Consider the following 20430-nt stretch of genomic DNA (forward strand, 5'->3'; position numbering starts at 1 on the left):
AAGAAAATCCTATGTGGGTGGGCTGACGGCGACTACAGGGACGCACTCGCGAGGGAATCGGCTGTAATTCCTGCACACTTGTAGATAATCAAGTGGTCTGTCTGGCTTGCATAACGTCGAATGAATGTTTCAGATGAATTTTGTTTTTTAAATCTGCAAAATCATGTCAGTGTTGACTTGACTAAAAAAGTGTGTGTTGTTTGGACTGCTGGGTCCGGGCGTGGTATTTTTACAAGCGTAGTCGTGTATATATATATATATATATATATATATATATATACAATTCTGGTTTGAAATCCAATTATTATTGATTTTAAATTAAGCTTGCGCTGTATATACCTAACTCGGGTAGACAACGTTGTTGTGAGTTTTTTCTTCGCTACTATTCATAACTTGTGCTGCACACGCCTCAAATCAACAGTCAACTTAGGAAGTCAGCTGTGATGGCCTAGGTTGCATAAACTGGTGGCGCAGCCAGCGAAGGAAACTGTGCGAGAGTGCAGCATCAGCATGGTCCTAATCATGGTTTTAAATGACGCATGACCTTTATCTCTGTTCTATAAGGAGAACTTCTGCACATTTGTCTAGTTGATTCAGACGTAGACATTATATCCGTAAAACTGCAAGAGCTAGTCGTTATAAAAACTCCACGCCTTCAAGACCACTGTCAGAGATTGGAATTGTTCAGCCATATACCTATACACAAGTTTATCTAACTAGCTTCCTTGGTCATGGCATCTTCCTATACCGCCTCGAACTCGTGTGTCGGGTAATCACTCAGACCGTTCACAGTCTTCCATTTTCGAAGTGTGTGATCTTTATACGACAGAGAGAGGAGAGTAATGAAAAGTAACAGACAGTCAAGCCTTTGTTATGTCTGACAAAGCTTCCTTCATTACATGCTTCCTGCGGCTCTACTCGAAATGATACTTTACTTCTCTGGCATCCCAAGAGTTCCAAGTTACCGGCATTCGTAGTTTTACACTCTTTCCCATCACAGGCGATTAAACAGTCCATGCTTAGATTCTCTTGCGGAGTGATCATGTCAAATTTTGGTTTGCCCATTGCGATGCAGTTTTCGATGGGTAAGAAGATATTTCCAGTGGGTTTGACTTGAAAGTCAAGTGCAGCCGTGCAGTTCTGATTCGGTGGGCGCTTTCAACTGACGAGCGGGTGTGCCTTCCTTCTTGAAATTCGCCGTCGGGATTCTCTCTTTTCCCCATTCTCTTTCTCGCTCATTCACGCGGCCCTGCGGAGGTGTAGCATTAGTGATGGCCTGACCACCTGTCAGCTGTACGCTTCACTGTTCAAACATCTGCGGGTTTTGTAGATGAGTTAATGTTTCATGTGTGCACGTGTATGCTCACAGTAATGACGGCTGCTGTGGCTTCCACAGTTATTTGCCTTAGCACCACTCGTGAAGCGGCAATTTAAAAGTCTCATGGGTTTGTTGCCACGGCAATCAATATGGCTGCATCAATGTCGAGCATGGCGACGTTGTTCATTGCGCGGTATGACTGTCCCCGTGTACAAGAAGAACCGTCGACTAGAACCAATGTTCGTCACCCAGCAGACCCGGGGCAGAGTAGTGTGGGGAGGGGGGGGGGTCGTAATAATGATGAGCTGAGGAGCATGTACGTCCCGAAACGCGGTTTTTTCCGCTATAATGTCTTTTTTTGACCTGCCAATGCCAGGAATAGGCAGCTAATGTACCTATACCAATTTGTACAGCTTTTATTTTTGTTTGATGCTTCAAGTACCGATATTTACATAAACATCTGCAAAACACTTTATTTCCTTGCGCTGTTCTCAATTCTCGTGTAGGTGCATGTACTTACAGTGATACACATTAAACTTGAAGTGATGTATTTAGTTTCCTTAGAAGGTTCCCGTGGACGTGCGCAGAACTGATTGGCCATAAGATCCCACTTTCAAATTTGAACTTTCGAAACACATCGTCATGAAGACATACGTGACACTGAACATCTCGTCCAGCGCCATACATGCCTTGCATTCATGGTGTGCAAGTGTTTCTACACGAATAGCCCATGGCTTCTACTGTTCTCTGCGCAAGCAGTGCAGTGTCGGGGACTGCAGTTATTCTTATTTCCTCTTCTTCGCCTGGCGTCTTGTATGAGGCCGGTGATGTAGAGGTGGACTGATGGCATCATGGTATATGACAACTTATAACGGTGGCTTGGTGGTTTTGTAGGTGGTGGCGTAGTGGAAGGAGGAGTGCAAAACAGAACATGTAAACCAGTTGCAGGCTTTAACTGCGCTGTCATGGTGAAGTTTTCGCCGCTTCAAAAAATTGTATATAGCACTTTGACGGCCATTGTTATTATTGACGATGATTGAGAATCATGGTACCACGGTATCACAGACCATTTCACATCAAGAAAATGCAGACATTTGACCCGCCACGGTGGTCTAGTGACTAAGGTACTCGGCTGCTGACCCGCAGGTCGCGGGGTCGAATCCCGACTGTGGCGGCTGCATTTCCGATGGAGGCGGAAATGTTGTAGGCCCGTGTACTCAGATTTGGGTGCACGTTAAAGAACCCCAGGTGGTCGAAATTACCGGAGCACTCCACTACGGCCTCTCTCATAATCATATGGTGGTTTTGCGACGTTAAACCCCACATATCAATCAATCAAAATGCAGACGTTTTGCGGAATAGAAATCAAGTGCCACAAAGTGACAGGTCACAAAGCCGACGACACGTTGGCTTGGTTGCTAAGGGGACGTTGATGCACGGAAACAAGCTGATAAACAAGCTGATGCACGGAAACAAGTTGAAACAAGCTGATGATTTCGGTGAAATACCGAAAGCTTATAAATATATTGTCCATTTGTTACACTTTGACAGTCTGCGACATTTTGCCATACTTGCAAGCATAGGCCGGCAAACATAACTGCAACTCACTCGGACTCACTCAAGAAATATAGCTTGCGCTTTGGACTCACTCAGATTAAAACTCAACAAAATATTGCTCACTTGGACTCACTTAGACTCAGGCTCACGGCTTGCGGATCCTAGTCTGAGTGAGTCCGAGTGAGTCGGCTAATGAGTGAGTTCGCCGACCTATGCTTGCAAGTCATTTCTGTCGTGGTCTATACGAGTTGTCTCCTTTTATTATAGTAGTAACACCCGCGCTTTCGTCGCTGACCTGTAACAGCTTATGCGCGTATTGCGAGAAGTGTGTTTGTGACTTGACTTGTAGGAATAGTAAACAGTTTTTCTTTTCCTGTTGTTAGAGGATGTAAATACGTAAACACCAACACGATGACATGTTTCAAGCTTCAACCATATCAGTGTTTACTGTGTCTGAATTTACAACAAGTCACACACACACACACACACACACACACACACACACATATATATATATATATATATATATATATATATATATATATATATATATATATATATATATATATATATATATATATATATATATATATATACATATATATATATATATATATATATATATATATATATATATATATATATATATATATATATATATATATATATAAGGGAGAGAAGTGTATACCTAAGGGCTCGTATTTCCGTGTTTTAACACAATATTAATGAGATATAACAGACAGTAATGCCAAGGAATGTACAGGGGAAGTTATTAGATTCAATGGAATGTAAATAAGAAGAAAGAAAAGTGGATGAAAAAATTACCAGCTGTGAGCAGGAATCGAACCTACGACCTTCGAATAACGCGTTCGATGAGAGCATCGAACGCGTTATTCGAAGGTCGTAGGTTCGATTCCTGCTCACAGCTGGTAATTTTTTCATCCACTTTTCTTTCTTCTTATTTACATTCCATTGGTTCTAATAACTTCCCCTGTACATTCCTTGGCATTACTATATATATATATATATATATATATATATATATATATATCGATGCCTACTCACCTTTTGGGAGGTGGCCATTGTCTCCCAACTGCGTGACCCGCCCTGGCTGTAGAAAGATAGAAAATGGAATAGGTTAGCCACAGCAACTTTGTTACAAGAACCCATGGCTCTCTTAAATAACGTTTTTTTAATCGGGTATGACGAAAGTAAACGATTTAAATCATGCCAGAACATGGAAGGTAATCCGCCATTAGACAGGGGGCTGCACACGCAGTGCCCAGTGTTCCAGGGATTTGAAAGGGCTATTAGAAAATAAAGTAGTGCCGGCATGCGAAAAATATCGCGCTTTTGTCTTGAAATGTCACAGCAATTCCTGTATTTAGTTGTAGAAAAAGAAGGCATTTGTCGCTACGGAAGTTCTTACTGGTGATTTTGTGCATGTCTGAGGCCGTATAAAGAAGGTCATTGTGTTTAAGCAACTTTCTTATCAACCAGCGGAGCCTTAGTGGGGCATCACCACCAATCGTGCTGTGCAATCGTGCTCTTTATAGCGAAGACAGACTCTACAGTGAACAATAAGTGGGTTGCGTTTGTCGACAATGAACGCTTTGAACTTGCGTCTTGGGAAGAGACAAAGAGGAACTTTTTTAAGCCGAAAGAGCCTAGGTACGAACCAAAGTGGTCGTACTCGCACATATGTAGAGTGACTGAAAAACGGGTCCAGTCCAAGCTGCCATGTCATATGGTATTAACCATAAAAGAAAACAGTGAACGTCAATGGCACGATAAGAAGCTCTAGTTGCTGTGACCAACCAATTTGGTGACTCAAGCTCAAATGAACTTAAGTTAGACGAAGAACTACAGAGGATCTAAACGAGCCTCTGAGCTACCAGCATTCAGTCGCCTGAAACGAATATTGCCAAGTTTTAAATCATTTGAATCACTCGATTAAAACTATTCATGGTACACAATTGAACGAAATGCGTTGCTTGTCTAGTCGGTCTATGTTAAAACTAAATATCTTGGTCACTTAAGCATTCGCCTAAAACGACTCAAAGGCGAAACCCCCAAACGGGACTACTTCGTAACTGAAGACGGCCCAGTAGAAACCCAGTAGAAACCCAGTAGAAATCATACCCAGTAGAAATCACATTGCCTGCTGCATGACGCGAATATAACGCAACTGTGCGTAGCTTGACCACTGTCCAAGAACCATAAGGTCAACGTCAGGTCTTCTTATAACCGTAAGCACTTGGTGATTAGGGCGCAACTTATCAGTTTTCTTGGCCTTAATACTGCAGCAGCTAAGATTTTCATACACGTCTGTTGGATCTTCTTCAAAATTCTGCGTCTTCATTTATGTTGCTAACCCTACCCTCTACACTTTTTCACGGTGGTTCATCTTTCCAATAAACTTAACGGGGGAAACAGCCTTTCTGGTGTTGTTGCCATGGTGACCAAAGGTTAATTTTTCTACACCAGTACGCGTCAGACATATTACGTTGCAACAATGATTATGACACCTCGTGGCATCCCAAGCAAATACACAACATGGACATCAGCCGATCCTTCTACCTCAAAACCAAGTTGCGCGTAAGTTCGTAACAACTGTCAAAGGGCACGGGACGCTTCACCACTCCCTTGCTCTTCTTCATGTTGAACGAACTTTACCATTAGCCCAGTCGGGGTACCGACAAACAATCATGCTTTCATTACGCGTCCATCTTGGCAGTGGGAACTGTGGGTCGCGCACCCATCAGCCCGCCATGGTGGAAAACTACGGCCTTGTCATTTAAGCGCTCGTAAGAGGATAGCGTTGTCGGCGGTGGCGTGAATAAACGAGCCTGTTTGCAAAGCGGAGAGCCGGCCTGCGAGGCCCTGGCTCCTCTAGAGAATGCAGCGGGGTAAATTAATGGCCTGGTCGGCGCGCGAGACGGCTATTCTCACTCCCTGCAACCAGCGCCTCTGGTACGTGAATGGGTGCCCACAGACTGAGCTTTGGGAAAAGCGCGACATGATATGGCGGTCTACGTGTTCCTCTTCACATCTGTATCACAAGAACAGACCTCTCCCACACTCATTCTTGAGCACGCGGTCTTTGTCTGTCCGCGTTGGACTCGTATAGAGTATACAATCTACAGAAGAATGAACGCTCAGACGCAAACATTGTACAAGTGAATGGAACGGAAAATTATGCCAAGCAGAAAAACAGGCCAACAGACGTGTTTCTGAAAAAAAAAACGCATTATGAAGAATTCCCATGGTAAAAGAATAAAAAACTGCTTGGGAGAGTGTTGCCCTATATCAAAACTTTCATTAAACCCAGGAGGTTCAAGACCACAGCAGCTGAATACCGGGACCATGACAATTTTCACATTCCAACAGAATCACCTCATATTAGTGGGAGTCTCTCATTGTCGTGCTGTGGTTACTGTGTTCAGTTTCTAACACAAAAGTCTGGGGCTCGGTTCCGACCACTACGGTCCATAGGCGTAATGCTAGAGGTCCATGTACTGTGCGATGATGCCAGTGCACGTTGAAAAACCACAGATGGTAAAACAGCGTCTGAAGCCGTCGACTATATACGGCGTGCCTCATAACCATATCTTGTCATTTCACGTGTAAAACCCCACAAACTATAATATGCTAGGATATGCGGGATATCTTATGAAGATAAGCGAAAACAAAAGGCCACAAGTGGAACGTAATTTTTACATATTCCTAAAGATAACAAATATGGCAAGATCATTTTGATACGCCGCTTGTTCCAACCATTGAATATGCGTTCCTAGCAGGTTCTTTTGGCTCATGGACGTCGCGAGAAGTCAACCCTGGCTTCAGGTAGGCAACCACGCTGTTATGAAAGCGCGCTTCTCGGGAAAGCCATGCAATTTTATTAAAACGTATTTAAAAACGTATTATTTGATCCAAAGCAGGACCGAGAAGCAGGATGAAAGAAGGTATAAGAAAAACAAAGACAAAAAGCAAAGATTAGGAGCGCTGGCATTAGTTATGTAAAAAAACAATCAGGCAGCATTTTACAATCGCTAATTAGGCACTTGATGCATAATATGCGTATTCTGGAAGAGGATTTCATCTATAGTCTCTTGTATAGACTTCTTCACAAAAAAAAAAAAGAGAAAGCGCCGCCATGCCGGGCTGCGCACGGGTGTACTAACGTGGACGCCACTGCCTCGCTAGTGCATTTTGGGGGGTCACGCCTATTCAGTGCAGCCCAGAGATAACTATGGTGGTGCCCAGGGAGCCATTTGTGTGAAGTTCTTTGGACAAATAAAAGTCTACGTGCTTCAGGCGCCAACTATAGCGATGGGAAGCACGTTGAATGCCACAGCAAACAAAATTGATTATGGTTAGCTTTGGCCCCGCGTTGCACTGAAATGTCAGAGTATTCGAACACTTAGTGTGGTACCTTGCTTGGCCGAAAGCGTCTTGTCTAGCCGGTTAGTTTCTACAAGGTATTTATCGAGTCGCTTTGGTTCCTCCATCAAGCGTAACATGCCTATGCGGCAATAATTATTTGGACTTGTGATTTCTTGATTGAGGCGAGCTGACCTTTGCCCAGGTGCCTCAGAGGGGGTACTTATAGATTAGGATCCCGCAAAAGTTGCGGACATTGGATATTGTAACAAGTGGGCAGCTTCAACAGCTCACTTGTTACACAATCCATATTCCGCCATACAATACTATATGTCACTAGAAGCCACTACAATAAAAAATGTCACTATATGACATTCATACGGTGTTTTTTTTTCAAAACAGTTTCAAGTAATGACTTGGATGCTTGCCATGCAGTCGGACAGAGTTGTATTCCCACTTCAAACCAAAATTTTTTCATTTATTTCATTCACATATTGTACTCAATTTTTGTCATGGACTAGACTGTTTTGCACTCACAACCAATGATGCCAACGCCGACGCCAGAACTAGTGTGCAACGAGCTCTTTAGGTTGTGCGTAAAAAAAAAAAACATGATTCGCACCATAAACTTCAGCCCGCACCAATCTGCCCTTTGCCTGCAATGCGTCATTCACACAGTCCTCATCTTAAATAAAAGAAAATCACGGTTTTAAGACAAATGAGTCGGGACAGGTCGTCGCACAGGACGGCTGCAGAAGCTGTCTGGCGCCGGCGTCACAATGCATTGTCAAAGAAGGCGCGTATTAACTCAAAATCAAGCGCGTCTTTCATCGTGTAGCCTGCGCGTAATTCAATAAAGCCACAACTGTGCTCAACTGCTCACGAAAGCGGATTCTTTCGGTGAAGGAATGGACTCAGCTTCCGATACGACCTTCACCAAGAGCCTCAGAACGTGGCCTCCGCTGGGCCGGTATCAGTAACCAATGAGACACCCAAAGCAGACGGACAAATTATATACATTCTGTGGGCCCTCATAGACGTTGTCCAACTTTTCATGTCAAGCCTGAAGGCTGCACCTACCAGAAGTGCACTGAAAGTATTGGATGCTATAAAAATAGTATACTAGAATTTCGCGACTGTAGATGGCCAGTGCAGTGATCACCCATTTGTTCTGCATGGACCACCTGCATGAACATGCAGGAAGAAATGTTGCGTAGACAACTGTCCTTCTGTGTTGTGTAGATCAGGGATTCTGTACATGTGCTTTGTTTTACCTAGCTCTATTGCCTTGTCATCCCTATTTCCTCTATTTCCTACCTCCGGTGCAGGGCAGAAGACCGGATCTTTCTTGCGGTTTTTGTCCCCTGACTCCCCTTTTGGTTAATCTCTCCATCTCACCCTGATGCATTGCAAATTATGGTTGATTTCGAACGTCACTTTGCAAAAACCCAAGTTTTTGTCCAATGTCCCGTAGTAGGTGTGATTCATGCGACTAAAGAATCAAAATACTGATGACGCGTCGCTCTCGAGATTTGATAAGCGTCTTGTAGAAGACAGCACACCAACCACATTCCGTTATTTGCACTGAATTTTGTCCTTTTGGTATGTTCGCCCTAAAAAATTCTTGAAACTTATGTACCAGTCAAATCAACGCACAAAAATTTCCTGCGCAAGTGTTACTCATCATTTGCAACTAGGTCACTGCGTCATCCTGTTCAACATATAAAATAAAGTTTATTATTATTATTATTATTATTATTATTATTATTATTATTATTATTATTATATGAATGTTGTTTCGTTGTCGTTGCTGCTGTTACGGGGTTGTCTTCGCCCACAAGGATGGTGTCGTTACGCGAAATAGTGTCCCCGTTTCGAGGGCGACATAGCAGCCCATATAGGCCATTGGCGAAAAACCGTGTTTATGGGTCCAACTACAAAGCGAGCCGATCATGCATGCGAGCCCTTAACGAACTCGCCCCTGGACATTGGTTCCACATTTCGTAGAGGGCAAACAACAGAATATCGTCCCGTTAGGCTGTACTGCCATCTCGAATAGCACCCATTCGCCATTTAAACTGCTCAAGGGGCAGGCGATGCGGGCTCGTGAAGAGAGGAGGAAGACTAACTGCGGGCCCAGTGCCGCATCGGGGGTCTCGCAGGGGGGTGCCCTTATAGAAACGCGAAGAGGAATGGCACCGCAGGAGAGCTTTACGGCTTTCTTCGAAAGGCCGTCCTTCTCCCCTTTGTTTCCAGGGCCTGTCTTTTCCTCCCTCGTTGTTTGGCCATCATTCTATCCGCGTGTTTGTGGCTGTTCCAGCTTCCCTCGAAAGAAGTCACCCTTATTCGCTCCTCCCAAAACCCTCTCGTTCGCGCTATTGCGCTTTCATTTTCTTCGCGTTCGTAAGTATCCCTCGCCTCCCTTTATTTCTGTCTCTCTGCGAGCGTCCACTTGTTTGTTCATCCTCTCTTTCCTCTCTTCACTGTGCCCTCTCCACTGCCGTTTACTCGCTTTCTGCGGGTTTGTCCGCGGCTGGCTTTCTTCCCAAACGGGTGCTCTCTCTCCCCCCCGCTTCCACCTTTCTCCTCATTGAGAAGCTCCGCCGTTTCGAGTCTCGTCGTTTCGCTAGCGACCGAGGCGCTGGAACACGGCCGCTCGTAAAGCGCCTTTCTATGGGCGCACCAGCGTCAAGTGTTATTGCCGGTGGTCCAGATTAGTCCTTCTCGCCGGCTCTCTTGTATTGCCCTCTCCAACGTCTGCTCCCTCCCTCCCTCTCTCTCTGTCCCTACTTTATTTCGTTCAATCCTTCCCCTCTCTCTTATTCATTTTACTTCCACTCTTTTTAAGTTCAGGCGTGCTAGCTGCCGTGGTGCGTAGCGAACGGGGCAATAGTAGAGACTTGCGTACGGTCTTGGCCTCCAACGCCAACTAAGATATCCGGCCGCCTTTACCGCGCAGCAGCGCAACGCGGCGGCTTCCATTGCGGCGATGAAACGCCGTCCCTCGTATACTCCGCTGGCCTCGACTCGTTCTACCCATACTTCCCTCACATCCCGCCTCCCATGCCATCCTGATTTTCACATTCAGTTGTGTGCGTTTTTGTTTACTTAGATATGGCCCTTGCATTGCTGTCGTGCCGCCGTTATCCCACATCTTTCCCTCTTTGTCTTTGGCTAGCATAACAACCCTAAATGCTGCCCCTGTTTTCCTTTTTAAGCTTGCTCGAAGAAACGTTCAAGTAGGTTGCTCGTGAAGTGTTCTATTCGAAAGAAAGAAAGAAAAAAATAAAGAAAGAAAGGAAGAAATAAATTCACCGGGATTCTATCGGATTGAAGCGTAATATCACGTAGCTTGCGGCTATTGTCCGGCCAAATGATCAAGGAGGCTGATGGCCGAGCTTCGAGATGTTACTTTACTGCGCAGCCGAAAAACAGGGATGACAAAAAAGACAGATACAAGTCGTGAACCCGGCTTTTTATCTGCTCCGTAAACCTGCAACCGTGAATCACCAACTAGCCATGCGATTTATAGCTCAGAGAGTAATTTATCAATTCGCTTTTGAACTAGCTGAAAAAAAAACATCTACAGGTCATTCCTTGAACATTTTGGGAATATATACACTTCTTTAATATACCTGGTAGAAAACCACGGTACCGTAAAACGCTTTTTTTTTCTCAGTGGTCTACGCCCCGCCGCGGTGGTTTAGTGGCTAAGGTACTCGGCTGCTGACCCGCAGGTCACGGGTTCGAATCCCGGATGCGGCGGCTACATTTCCGATGGAGGCGGAAATTCTGTAGGCCCATGTTCTCAGATTTGGGTGCACGTTAAAGAACCCCAGGTGGTCGAAATTTCCGGAGCCCTCCACTACGGCGTCTCTCATACTGATATGGTGGTTTTGGGACGTAAAACCCCACGTATCAATCAATCAATCTCACTGGTCTACGCGCAACATACGGCACTTTAATGCCATCACACCAGTTGTATCCTAGAAAAACTGTTCTAGTTAAGAAATCCTGGAGAGTTCAAAACCTAAATTGTAAGTATTTATTATTATTATTATTATTGACTTAAATCATGCATGCTACGCTGTTGTTCACCACATGACGTGAGCACGCTTGACACCAAGAGGTGATGCGCACGCACTGTTCCCAAATCAGAAATCACTAATTCAACAACTGTTGCAGGCCCACCACGTGTATTGAGAAAGCATGAGCTTGAATACCTTGCCGTTTCGTTACATCAGATGAAGTTTACTAGGAATCACCCTTGTTGGGACATGTTATCGTAGGGTACATGCCTTAGCTCAAAATTTATAGATTTCTCTTCCTTCGAACAACCAGGTGCTTGAAGCGCTTGGTTGCTCTACTTATTGCAAGTATATGTTGAAACACAACCGGAAAAGTAACTCAAAATATTTTCGTCCTAACAACTGGGTACGTTGACATTTTTACGAATAATTATGCACTCCGTGTGGCCCCTACCCCACGTCTTTTTTGCCTTTCACTGCCTATATTTTTGTGCGCTTCATAAACCTTAGGACGATTCCAACTAACTTCCTATGCGCATTTGCACGTAGCCCATACAGTATATCTGCCCCGCCACGGTGGTCTAGTGACTAAGGTACTCGGCTGCTGACCCGCAGGTCGCGGGATCGAATCCCAGCTCCGGCCGCTGCATTTTCGATGGAGGCGTAAATGTTGTAGGCCCGTGTGCTCAGATTTCGGTGGACGTTAAAGAACACCAGTTGGTCAAAACTTCCCGAGCCCTCCACTACGGCGTCTCTCATAATCATAGGGGGGTTTTGGGACATTAAACCCCACAAATCAATCAATCATACAGTATTTCTCATAAAGACAATGCATTTGTGCAGGGTGGCGAAGATTTCATGAATCCGTACGTACTAAATCAAGCAGGCACAACACGTGGCATGATCGACGAGGTAACACATGCCAAGAAACAGAGCCTTCCCTCCACTCATTACTTCAGAAAGCATACTTCCACTGGCTGCCTTCAACTAATAGAGTGGTACGCTGCCAAACATGAAGTGTCATTAACATGCCGAGAAAACAATTTTTTCTGACCAAAGACACACTATAAGGGAGAGCTTCGTAGATGATGCCCGCCAGGCAGGTCTATACTTGCAAAGCCTGCAAATAACAGGCTTTGTATACAGAGGAATGAAAACAAATGTATTTTCAGAAGCAATGCGACACTAGGTCTTCTGGGAAGATGTCAGACCTCCCGAAACTGCTGCTGATATAGAGTTTCTATCAACTGGTTGCTAGCTCCCAAAATGCTGAGGGCACAAGTACTTGATAATAAAGTTATAAAATCTGAACCAATTTAAATTTATAGGGATCAAATATGCTGCATCTGAAGCTATGACCACCTCCATCTCTGAACACAGCCACTTGATTTGATTAAGATTAATTTATAAGACCCAAAAACTGTAATTTTCAGCATCTCTTGAGGGTTGAGCTAATGGTTTCGAAATTGGTTAAGGCAGTAAGCAGCTACCGCTAGAAATAAAAATGAGGGCACTGAAGCTCATAACAAATGTATATTTGAATGTTCTTCTTCTTCTTGTCTTTTCTTTGTTTATTCATGTTTTTGGTCGACTGATAAGTTCAGAATCACACGATAATTACACTTGATGACGCTGGGTACTCTGTCTTGACATGGCTACAAGTGACCATTTTTTTACTATAAGCCAAAAACATCCGTGCGCCCCGAGGATTCCATGAATTGCGGAATTGCCGTTGGTTTTACCGACGCCAGGACGTGTCTGATACAACGTGCAGTGTAAACGACAGCCAAGTCAGTCATATATAAAAAGCCGCTCTCCAGGGCTACGGTGGACGAGAAGTCCCTGTCACACAGCAGAGGTACAAGCAGACGGAAATCAAAGGAGAGAGTCCGGCGTGGTCTGATTGTTTCCGTGCACGTCATCATTCCTCACACCGAGCCTCCCTCACGACGCTGTGTGTCTCCGGCCGGCCGCTAATTCCCAGCTACACGCGAGTCAGGGCAAGAAGCCCAAAGAATGGGAAGGAAGGGACTGATGCGCTCCTTGTTAGTCCGGATTAGCTCTCCGAGTCACTCGCAGAATAAACCAGCCCCGCTGGGATCCCCTCTTCGCCCCAACGTAGGCGTGGGCCCATGAGTCTAAACACGAAGCAGGAACCTTCTCATCGGCAGCAAAATAAGAAGTTAGGCAAGCAGGATGGTCGGCGAAGGGGAGGATGAGGAGCACCTCCTGTCTGGAAACGGGGGAACTCCTGCCGGCTAATTGGCGTCTCCCGCCGCGTTTGCCTGCGTGCGATACCTTGGGGGTGCGCTGAGGGCAAATCAGCCGGCGCCAGGTTGAAGCCAAAGCAAACGTCTTGCTTGTTTGTCGGCCCGGCCGTGGGCCTGCTGCCAAGAACATGCACCGGCGCGAGACGGGCGTACGTACGAAAACAGCCAATTCGAGAAAGAATCCTGCTTTCGCCTTTGTTTACGCCGTAATCCAAATGTCAGCGATGGCACTGCGTGTGCGACCAATCACTCGTCACGCCAGCATTCGCGGTGCCTGCCACGTGCAGGAGTGGCGATGTGCTTGTAACAAGGGCGCGACGACAAAAAGTTCGCCAAGTGACATGCTTATCGTACAGAAACAGATAAGTAGATGCTATCTTCGCATAAGCGCCGTGAGTCGAGCACAAAATTGTAGTGCGAAACTACCTTGTAACGAAAATAAATAATAAAACATTAAGGCTGCTTCACACAATAGTGGTGCCAAGCGTCAAGGAAGTGGGAAGCTGGGCAGCCTCCTTTGTTTATATTTAGTTTTCTCTTTCTTCTTTTCTTCTTTTCTTTCTTTTTTCTCTCTGTTTTGTTTTCCTGTACTTTGTGTCTCTAGTCATTCCCATTTATTAATTTCTCAACGTATGTCTATTTTTTGGTATTTCTTTTTATTGCGTTGTTTCTTTCTCTTCCTTCTCTTTATTTCTCCATCTCTCTATTTCTCACTTGTTCCTTCTTTATTTGTATCTTTTTCTTTCTCTTTCATTGATGTTCTCTCTGTCTTTCTTTTTATTTCTGCATTTATTTTTCTCCGTTTCTCTCTCACTCATTCTTTTTGTACTACGCTTTGCTTTCTCCCCTCCTCATCTTCTTCTCATCACCAGATATTTCCTCCTCGCGCTCACTTTCCTTTCTCACCACCATGCCACACTGTGTTCTGCTAGCGTGTCTGCCTAAAGTGTTAGGACGTTCGTTTTCGGGCCATGAGTATACGCGGATTTGAATCCCAACTCACCAAGAATTTTACTCTCTTTCTTTGTTTCTTTATTTCTCTCTATACTCTTTCTCCCGCCCATCAGAGTTTTTTGCATCCTACACCAGACAGATGAGCACACGTGTTCTGGGAATAAAGGTAGCGAAAGTTTCGCGCACACCGGTTCATGGTGATACTCGTTTCTATTCACCCGTCACAGGTCGGCTGAAGCAGGTTTCTAGCACTTCGTCCTTAGCCCTCCTAGCACTTCGTCCCTAGCCCTCCACCAAGCTCTCTTGCCCCGCCGCGCTGGTGTAGCGGTGATGGCGCTCGACTGCTAACACGAAGGTCGCGGGATCGAATACCAGCTCTCGTGGCTGCATTTTCGATGCAGGCGAAAATGCTCGAGGCCCGTGTGTTAAGAAAGAAGCCCAGGTGGTCGAAATTTCCGGAGCACTCCATTACGGCGTATATAGTGATCATATCGTGCTTTTTGAACGTTAAACCCCAACAATTATTATTACTGTATTATCCAGCCTCCCACGTTGCGCTGTTTTTTTTGTTACGATACTTCAAGACCAACTAGCCCACCAACAAGGATTAACAAAATGAAACTACCGTTACATATGCATCTTGCAAGCAAGCTTCGCCGTGAAGGCGCAAGTAGTAAGAACTTCGCGCCAGAATGACCGTGAGACTAAGGCATACAAATCGCTGCATTAACGAGAAATATTGGAAAGTGCTGAATCCACGTTCGTTTAAAGAAGCGTCGTGCAGAAAATTAGGTGCTATAATTATATCTAACGTCAAGGAACACGCAAACGAAAGTGCTGAATACTTAATAGAGAGTTTTCGAATAGCGTGCGCAAAGTTTCGCGTACGCTATTCCTTGTGGTCGCTGCCACTGTGCATGCATCATAACGCTAACCGCCATTCGCGTTTGCAGTAAACCCACATAAAATCCGAAATCGCATGCGGCCCACTAGGCCCGCGAAACCCCACTGTGCTGATCTCGAGAAAATCATGCACTGCGGGGGACAAACTCTATTTGAAAATCTCGCACGCAAACGCTACATCCACAATGACCGCTAACTTTGGTTGCGGTTGATAACTCCCATGTTGTAGCGCTTTTGTATAGCTGCTCTTCAGTGCGAGAATTTGCCTAGCCGCGCCTTTGACTCATTTTATAGCCACACTTAAGAAATTCTAAGGCTGCTTTTGTGCGAGAAAGCATGCCTTAAACTTTAGCAATGAGGCAGATACTAACTTCAACGACCTTTAGCGACAAAGAATGCATAAAATTGTGTTTATCTTGTACATAATACGTTACATGTATGCCAAGTATCGAAATAATTAGACCGGACTGTGAAAGGTAACCTATCAGGTTCATCATATTTAGCGTTTGTCCAACATTTTCGATATTGCCACTGGCTGATAAAGTTGTGCATGGGTTTTAATGACCCGGTCTTCCTGCACTCTTTGGCTGGTTTAATAATAATAATAATAATAATAATAATAATAATAATAATAATAATAATAATAATAATAATAATAATAATAATAATAATAATGTTTGCAGTAAGCTCGTACACTAGAACTAAGTTATAGTTCCAACAGGTGTCCTTGCATAGTACTCAAGGAATTGCTTGCATGAAACGTACACTAACGCCAGTCACACCAAAAGAAATCGAGGTCACAATATGATTGCGTGCGTCACCCGCCTTGCTTCAATTTTTCGAGGAGGCGCAAGCAGATAAGACTGCGTATAAATAAACAAATAAATAAATAAACAAATAAATAAATAAATAAATAAATAAATATTTATTGCCGCACGCTATATTTTTAGTGTCTCTTAAAATATATTGTATACCACAAGGAAATATGTTCTTTTTGCTAGTATAGAGTCAACGTTATCAGCTTTTGAAGTATAGTGCAGTGACTAAAGCCGTATTGCTTAGAAGCTAAGCTGCTGTACTATCAAGCTATCTGGTATGCGGGTTCGGTTACCGGCTTTGGTGGTCGCAATTTGATGAAGGCAAAATGAAAACATCAGCAAAAATAGCACGTCGCCACTTGGATTCGGCTGGTCATTAAAGAACTCCAAATGGCCAAATTTTTTACAACTGCGCTCCTCGTAATCGTATCATGGCATTATTCGCTCTCAGAACCGGCTAATTTAACACTGCGACTAAGATACACTGTCAAACGTCACTGATAATAAACATCAAAAAGAGAAAGAGAGATTATTTCATGAAAAAACAGCGAGGTAAGGGTAGGGTGGGGTAAATGGTGAAAAAATATTTAAAATAGTGCATATTTATTTTTGATTTCACTCTTTACAACTGAACATCAATGCAGAATCTTTACCTGGGCACAAGGTATGTGCTACATAAATATTGTCATGTTGCCAACGTTCAAAAATTATTTTAATAAAAAATGAATAATGCTCCAGATGTCTCGTTCTGCCCCAACCTGTGGGGCAACAACGAGACGCTGTGTGGGGTAAAACGAGGCAGTGTGAAAAAAAAAAAACAGAAAACATTCATTACTTCAGTTTTTTTTGCAGTAGAAAGACTTAAAATTCATTCTGAGGGCCTTTACTGGGTTTTAGAAAGCCCCGTTCCCGGACTCCGCGCATTCATCCTAGACAGAACGTGGTGTTGTGTTGCTCCGAAACTCGTTGCCGATCAAACAGCGCGCCAGTCTTTCTTTGTGCTAATGTTGACTTTTGTTGAACGCTTGCACCTCATTGGATTATTCAACAATTGGAGGCTATATATGTTTTGACGTATCTGCTTCACTTCTTTTTGCCATTTTGATGCAGAGCTGTTCAGGTGTTTCGTAGCTTTTAACTTTGTCCGCCGCGCGTTGTGAGGCAATGATTTTAAAAGTGTGCTAGAATCGAATTCTCTATGGCTTGATTTTTTTGTTTTTTTAGGATATTAGAGCAAAGTAGTTAAATCTCAATCCCAAGACGTGCTTGTCATTTGTTATGCGTCTCTTGAGAACACCATTAGGAACACGAAAAAACGTCGATGCAGAGCGAATGAAGGGAGCCATGTCCTGAACGGCAATCAATGCGTTTTCATGTAGTTTGCCTCCCGGCAAGATCTGCAGAATGTTATCTTGAATGTCCGAGTCCTTTTAAACGAATAAATAGAATATATAGTGAGTGTAAGTATATGGTTCAAAAAATAAGACACTTTCTAAGGCGATTGGATGCATTTTTGTCGCGCTTTGCCTCTCTCACAAGCCATAATTCAAAAATATTTCTGCCTTGTCTCCAGGCACGAAACGGTCAATACTTCTGGTGTTATATAATTTGTATTTTAAAGTAACAAAGTTAGTATTTACGTTGCTGTACTGACGCAGGACACGCCTCATGCACGGATCCAAAAATTTGGCCGAGCAGAATTTCGCCCCTTTTTGACGGGCCACGAACACACCAACGCCAACCGCGACATTTTTCCCGTGCTAACGCTGTGAGCAATCATCAACTTCTAAATATAAAAAAAAGATCAAGGACCAGAACTCATTGCTAGAAAAAAGAAACAAAGAAAAGTAGATTTCGTATTTTCTACAGAAGTCGGCAAAGTCGAAATGTCGCGTTTCACCCCATGTCCCATTTTACCTCACCCTACCCTAAGCAGGGGCAGCTCACTGGCCTGCGTGAGCCGGAGAGGGAAAGGAGCACCAGGGGAGAAAAAAAGAATCAAGAGTAAACTTTGCACATTGTGTGTAAAAAGACATCTCACAAAAGGTGTCGTTTACGCAGTCCTCCGTTAATTTGGGTGTGACTCAAATGACTGAAGCTGTAGTAAGTTTATGCAGCACATGAAACGAAAAGAAAATGATAAGGACTGATACTGAGCCCGTGCACTCAGTCTATCTGTTGCATTGTTGCCTTCGTTTTTCGTTCCTTTTTTTTTAATGCATACTTAGTACACTCCAAAAACATGAACCAGTGACAGAGACTAGAACTATTGGTGAAACGTCCCGAGGAATGTGAATAATGCACGAGTTCGAGAAAGTATTCCTGTGGTACTCACCATAGCCGATGAAGAGTCAACGACCAAATGACTATATTTCTTTGGAAAGGCATATTTTGCAATAACTGAAATAGCGCAGCAAAGCGTACCCTATATTCGCAGAAAGAAATGGAATCATCATCGTCACTTTTTTTGCGGTTCCTCGTAGTTGGCCCGCAATACTTATTCCAATCTTTTGATATAAGGGTAGCATAATACAATGGTTTCTGATAGATTACAGTTATTTGCAAAATTTAATAGAGGAGAATAGCACCTTCGATTACTTCACCCTGTCTAAAAAAAGTCTCGAAGGCTGAGGAAGCTGCTGCGCACATGTATGCCATTTTCGACGGCGCAAACGTGCGCTTTGTTCGACTGTAATACTGCTTTTTGTTTCCTCACCCCCCTACAATAATGCCCACTTGAGCGATGTAGGTTTCACTAAAATAAATAAATAAAGGGCAGTGCTCTCTCGGCTGTATTACAGCAGCTGCTCAAGTACCGTCGCAGCCGCCAAACTGGGTGAAGAAGGAATTTTGATTGCCCTTTAAGAGCTAGTATACCTCTAATGACTCTTCTGCAAGTTTACTTTTCTTACAAAGATAAGAACGACGGTTATGAAGATAACATCGCCAGTCGGCAAGTTTTCGAGGGTTATATGGGACGCAGTCTTCATCTGCCTTGTAATTTTTCCCTTTCTCTTCCGTTTATATCTTCGACGCTGAAGCTGCTCATATCATAGTATCGACCCCTGATCTATTGCTTGGAGCGCAAGCGCCAGAAAGTGCCTTACAAGACATTAGAGGCATGCCGAATCCTATGCAAGGAAAACGCTGCATTGTCATGTGATTTCACTGGTAAAGAGAACATGCAGAAGAGAGAGGGAGAGAGAGAGAGATAGAAAACTTGTATTGAGTAAAGATTTTGAGCGAAAGTGGAAAGATTCCTTATTCAAGGAACCCTCTGGCATGGACAGCTCGCCGGGCTCGAGCGACGAGTTGACGCTGTTCGACCAGGTCTGGCTGGGAGATCGCAGCCTCCCACGCGTCACTGAGGAATTCACTCGAGAAATTAAAGAAATGTCGGAATGTCGGCGCTGCTGCACTTGAGTGTCTATCCGTAGGCTGTAAGGATAGCGTTCTTGATGTATACGTATCTGCCTGCTTTCCTGCTTTTACTAGAATAAAACAGGGATTTCGCAAATCCCACACATAAAAAAACGTAGTGGCCCGCTGTCTCATTATTATCATTTTTTTTACTCCTTCATCGGCTGAACTTTTAAGACACTGTCTCCCTGGCAACGCACAGACAGTGACACTTCGGAGGCGTCTCACTCGAAAAGAAGCATCCAACCAGGAACGTCGGCTCCTTCTCCTTCTCTTCTGCACCAACTTTTGGAGAATAAGCTACGCCGCTGCATCTCGAAAGAAACGCCGACGTACTCATTTTGCACCAACTTGTGCCTGCTCTCGCGCTCTTGTTTTTTTTTTTGTTCCAAGAGCGAGCATGCACCATCTATTGCTGCGGATGTCTCTCTCTCTCCCTCACTATTCCAGCATTACTCGTTCCTTATTCGGCGCCATCTCGTGCTTAGGTACTGAACGAGCTATTTTTTGTTGTGTTCTGGCAAGCCTTCTTTTTTATGCCTTGTTCCAGCACCACTCGCTGCTGTTCCTCCCTCCACCGATCCGCCTTTGTTTTGCCATCGCCGAGCAGCACCGGCACTAGTGCTCCCCTATCCCGAAGTGGCCCGTGAGCGGGCTCTATCACGCAAATGGGAAAGGAGAAATCGCCCATGAGGAGGAAGGAATAAAGGCCTTAGCACTCCGCACACGCGAGGCGCATGCGCAGTTCTTCCCGGCATCCCTTTTTTTTTTCTTTCGAA

General features: G+C 44.3%; 1 protein-coding gene across 1 annotated transcript in view; it reads right to left on the minus strand.

Moving 5' to 3' along the window:
* Nucleotides 1-20430, minus strand: part of LOC119162362 (vesicular acetylcholine transporter) — a 229798-nt gene that overhangs the window by 126787 nt on the left and 82581 nt on the right. Inside the window, exon 2 of the mRNA XM_037414771.2 lies at nucleotides 3941-3986. Within this exon, the coding sequence (XP_037270668.2) occupies nucleotides 3941-3958 (18 nt within the window). The 5' untranslated portion in view covers nucleotides 3959-3986. The remainder of the gene's footprint in view (nucleotides 1-3940; nucleotides 3987-20430) is intronic.

The sequence above is a fragment of the Rhipicephalus microplus genome, chromosome X (genome assembly GCF_043290135.1).
Source record: "Rhipicephalus microplus isolate Deutch F79 chromosome X, USDA_Rmic, whole genome shotgun sequence".
Lineage (NCBI taxonomy): Eukaryota > Metazoa > Arthropoda > Arachnida > Ixodida > Ixodidae > Rhipicephalus > Rhipicephalus microplus.